Source organism: Orycteropus afer, unplaced genomic scaffold (assembly GCF_000298275.1).
Source record: "Orycteropus afer afer isolate SDZICR_OR568_19922 unplaced genomic scaffold, OryAfe1.0 scaffold00291, whole genome shotgun sequence".
NCBI lineage: Eukaryota > Metazoa > Chordata > Mammalia > Tubulidentata > Orycteropodidae > Orycteropus > Orycteropus afer.
The window spans coordinates 2,191,981-2,195,777 of record NW_006921878.1 but is presented as its reverse complement, the minus strand read 5'-3'; the positions used below and the strand labels follow the sequence as shown (position 1 = coordinate 2,195,777).

General features: G+C 57.9%; 1 protein-coding gene across 1 annotated transcript; it reads left to right on the top strand.

Moving 5' to 3' along the window:
- Positions 1-695: 695 nt before the first annotated feature.
- On the top strand, positions 696-3,596 carry SMIM24 (small integral membrane protein 24). Its single transcript, XM_007951021.1, has 4 exons — positions 696-759; positions 1,360-1,471; positions 1,779-1,847; positions 3,452-3,596. Exons 1-4 carry the CDS (start codon positions 696-698, stop codon positions 3,594-3,596), a joined length of 390 nt encoding a protein of 129 aa, XP_007949212.1.
- Positions 3,597-3,797: the final 201 nt, after the last annotated feature.

The window sequence follows — 3,797 nt, the reverse complement described above, 5'->3', positions numbered from 1 at the left end:
GCAGTTCAAGTCCACCAATTACTCTGCAGAGAATATGATGAGGCAGTCTGCTTCTGAAAAGACGACAGCCTCGGAAATCCTGAGAGGCAGTTCCACTCTGTCCTCTGGGGGCGCTGTAACTTGAGCTTTGCTTCTGTAAAGATGGGCGCTGTGGTGGTAGTGCCTAAAGCACTTGACTGCGAACCAGAAGCCTGGGGGTTCAAACCCACCAGCCACTCCTCAGAAGGAAGACTGAGCAATCTACTTCCATAATGATACCGCCTCGGAAACCCAACTATGAGCTGAATTGACTTCATGGCAATGAGTGGTTTTTTAGTTCTGTAAAGATTGACAGCTTGGAAACCCTCTGGGGCAGTTCCACTCTGTCCTCTAGGGGCGCTGTGGGTCGGAATTGACTTGGGGTCAGTGGGTGTGGTTCTTGCTTTTGGTTATATTCCAGTGTGTCAGTTCACAAGTGGGTGCTGGGTGTGCTGAAGGAATGTCAGGGCCATCTCGCTGGAGCTCGGCAGAGAGGATGCAGTGGGGTGGCCTGGGTGATGGTGGCGGGCAGGCGGGGCCAGTTTCCAAGTTAATTGTTACAGGAGTCCAGAGTCTGCCCTGGGTGTGGGGAGGGGTGGGTGGTGCTAAGGGGGCCCCTCCGGGACGTGGGCTCGCCTGGGGTGACAGACCCAGGACTGCTCCCTCGCTGGCTGGCCATGGACACCCTGAGGACCTTGCTGCTTGTCGCCCTGCTCTTGCTGCCTGCCGAGGCCCAGCAGGGTAGGAGCCACCTCCAGGCCAGGGCTGCTGGGCTGCAGGGTGGGGGTGGTTATGGGTTTGCCCAGTCTCCATTTTCCATAATGAGAAACTGAGGCATCTGAGAGGGGACAGGAAGAAGGGGAATGAGGGCCAGGCCCTTCTTGGAGCCTGAGCCTTTCCCCTGCCCCCCGAGCCCCCCTTGAACCCCATCCCATCTCCAAGCCCTTCCTCTCTCTGAGCTTCTTTTCAGCCCCCTCTCGCTTCTCTGCAAGGAGCCCCGGGGCGAGGGGAGGAAATCAGTGGTCAGGCTTGGCTGTTCACAAAGTTTCGGACTCACCTGCAGCTCTGCGGAAGAAAGACCTGGCAGTTTGCTTCCATAAAGATGACAGCCTGGACACCCTACGGGGCAGTTCCACTCTGTCCCATGGGGTCTCTGTGAGTCTGAGTTGACTCCACAGCCCCCAACAACTCTTCTCTGGGGCCCCCCTTTATGTGTGCCCCTCTCTTGAGGTGCCTCCTCCTCGCTGAGGCCCACCCCCTTCCCAGGATCCCCTCCGTCCCACTCCCCTGCCTGGAAGTCCCCTCCTTCTCCTCCTCTGAGCCCCGTCTCCCCTTCAACAGCCTCCAAACAGCAGCTGAAGCCTTGGCTGGTGGGCCTGGCGGCTGTGGTGGGCTTCTTGTTCATCGTGTATGCTCTCATGCTCGCCAACCGCATCTGGTGTTCCAGAGCAAGGTGGGAGCCCTCCCCGCCCGCAGCGCCCCCGCCCCTCCTCACCCTCCACAGCCACTCCCGGACCCCCCACAGTGCAGGGACCTCCCCCCTTCCCTCCTCCTTGCACTCTCTCTTTGCAGTGGGGCCCAGCGCCTCTGCCCCCTGATGTCCCCATTCCCTGCCCCTCCTGGGACCCCCACCCCCTAGCCCAGGCCCTGGGCCTGCAGCTCCTACTTCCCGGAGTTCATGAGCCCCAGCAGGGAGACCCAGCAGAAGTAGCGCACCACTATCTGCCCTTCACTCCCCTTGAACGCCCCCATCTCTGCAGAGACGAGGACGAGGAGGAGATGATGTTCAGAATGCAGGCCCCCAACTTGTACCAGGACGTGGGCTCGAGGTACTGCCTTGTGAGCGTGTGTGGCAGTCATGTGCAGGGGCCTGGGTGAGCCCCCAGGTGGGCAGGGCGATGACTGAGTGCTGGCCTCGACTTCCTCGTGGGTGTCCTGCCTCGGGGCTCGGCGCGTGCGTCCCCTCTGCCCGGACCTTTCCCCGTTCCTTCTTCCGGCCGGCTCCTTCTTTCTCAGCACCTGCTCAGATGTCTCCTCCTCAGAGGTCCACTCCGACCACCAGCCTTCCGGATACCCTCCGCCCTGTAGTCCTGCCTCTGCTGCTTTTGGGCGCTAACCCCTGGCTGCAATTATGAGTCATTTACTGGTTTCTTGACCATTTCTCCCTCTGGACTGTGGCCTCTACTAGGTCCCGGCTGTGTCCCTGCTGCCCATGACACAGGTCACACAATAGGCACGTCGGGTGACGCTGTGATGTGCGACTGCAGTGTCTGTGTATATGTGTGTGACCTGGTGTGAGGACTCTTCTGGAGAAAGGTTCTCTAAGGCCCCCACCGCTTCCAGACACAGTGACTCTGGTGGGTGCTCAGGGGGTGGTCAGGGCTGGGGGCCCTGCTGAGACAAGGTCCCAAAAGCAGGAGGCGTGTGGGGGAGACCAGCCTGGCTGGGAGGCTCTCCCTGAGACCCAGCTGTGCCTGGGGGAGAGATGAGGACTGACCACTGGCTTTCCCCAGGACCCAGCCTGAGTGGCAGGTGACTGCAGCTCCCAGGATGTGCCGGGTGGTCGACACCCACCACTGTCCCTGCACCTGTGGCTTACTCCATGCCTTATTAGTTCCTCCACTCAGCCCTTCGTCTGTTGCCTGGCCCTGCATGCATCATCCCTCCATCTGTCCCTCATTCACCCATCTCCCCCCATCTACTCCGCCCTCCCTCCATCTACCTACATAGCCACCCAGTCATATGCCTGTGCATTTCACCCTCCAACCACCCCCTACCCACTACCCCACTGACCCATCCATCCATCCACACACCCACCCATCCATGCCCGTCATTCTCTCCTCCCTCCAACTCATTCACTCATCGACCCATTCATCCCTCCATGCAACCATCCATTCACCTAAATACTAATCTCCCACCCACTTATCCATCTGTCCACCCAGCCATCCATCTGTCCGCCCTGGCATCTGTCCATCCACCCATCAGTTATCTGTCTATCCATCCATCTGTCCATCCATCAATTGATTCATCCATCCATCCACCCATCTGTCCATCTATCCATCTACCCATCAATTGTCCATCTATCTATCCATTGCCTGTATATCCATCCATCCATCCATCCACCCACCCATCTGTGCATCTGTACGTCCATCCATCCATTGGTCCATCTATCCATTGACCTATCCATCCACCCACCTACCCATCTGTCCATCTGTCAACCCATCCATCCACTCATTCCCTCAGATGAAGCAATTGATCCTGGCTTCTGTAAACAGGAATTCACAAGGCTGCCTGTTTGGAGGCTTTGATGCCCCACTAGCCTGGGGCTGATAGTGATTGTGAAACACTCCTCACGCACCTGGCACAGGTGAGTGTCCCTTAAAGTGGGAGCCGTCCTGTTCTGATTCTGATCTGGGGCTTCTGCCTCCTACAGCAAAGAAGGTAAGAGGGAGAAGAAGAAGAAGGAGAACAAGGAGGAGAAGAGTGAGGAGGAGGAAGGAGAGAGCAATCTGGGCCTAGAGCTGGAGGAGGACAAGGAGTCCATGGACCACAGGAATGAAAAGAACACAGCCATGTGAAGATACCTCCTCCAGGCAGCTCTCCAGAGATGTCCCGATGGCCCTTTTACACCCTATAAGCAATGACTTGGACCTGAGGCCAGTGATACAACTCCTTTGGGGACTCAGAGTAGTGTCCCTGAATGAATAGGGTTGGGATTTTTTGTGCCCCCCTCACGAAGCCTCCTTGGGCACTATGTGGTCTCTCCCCACTCCACTTCC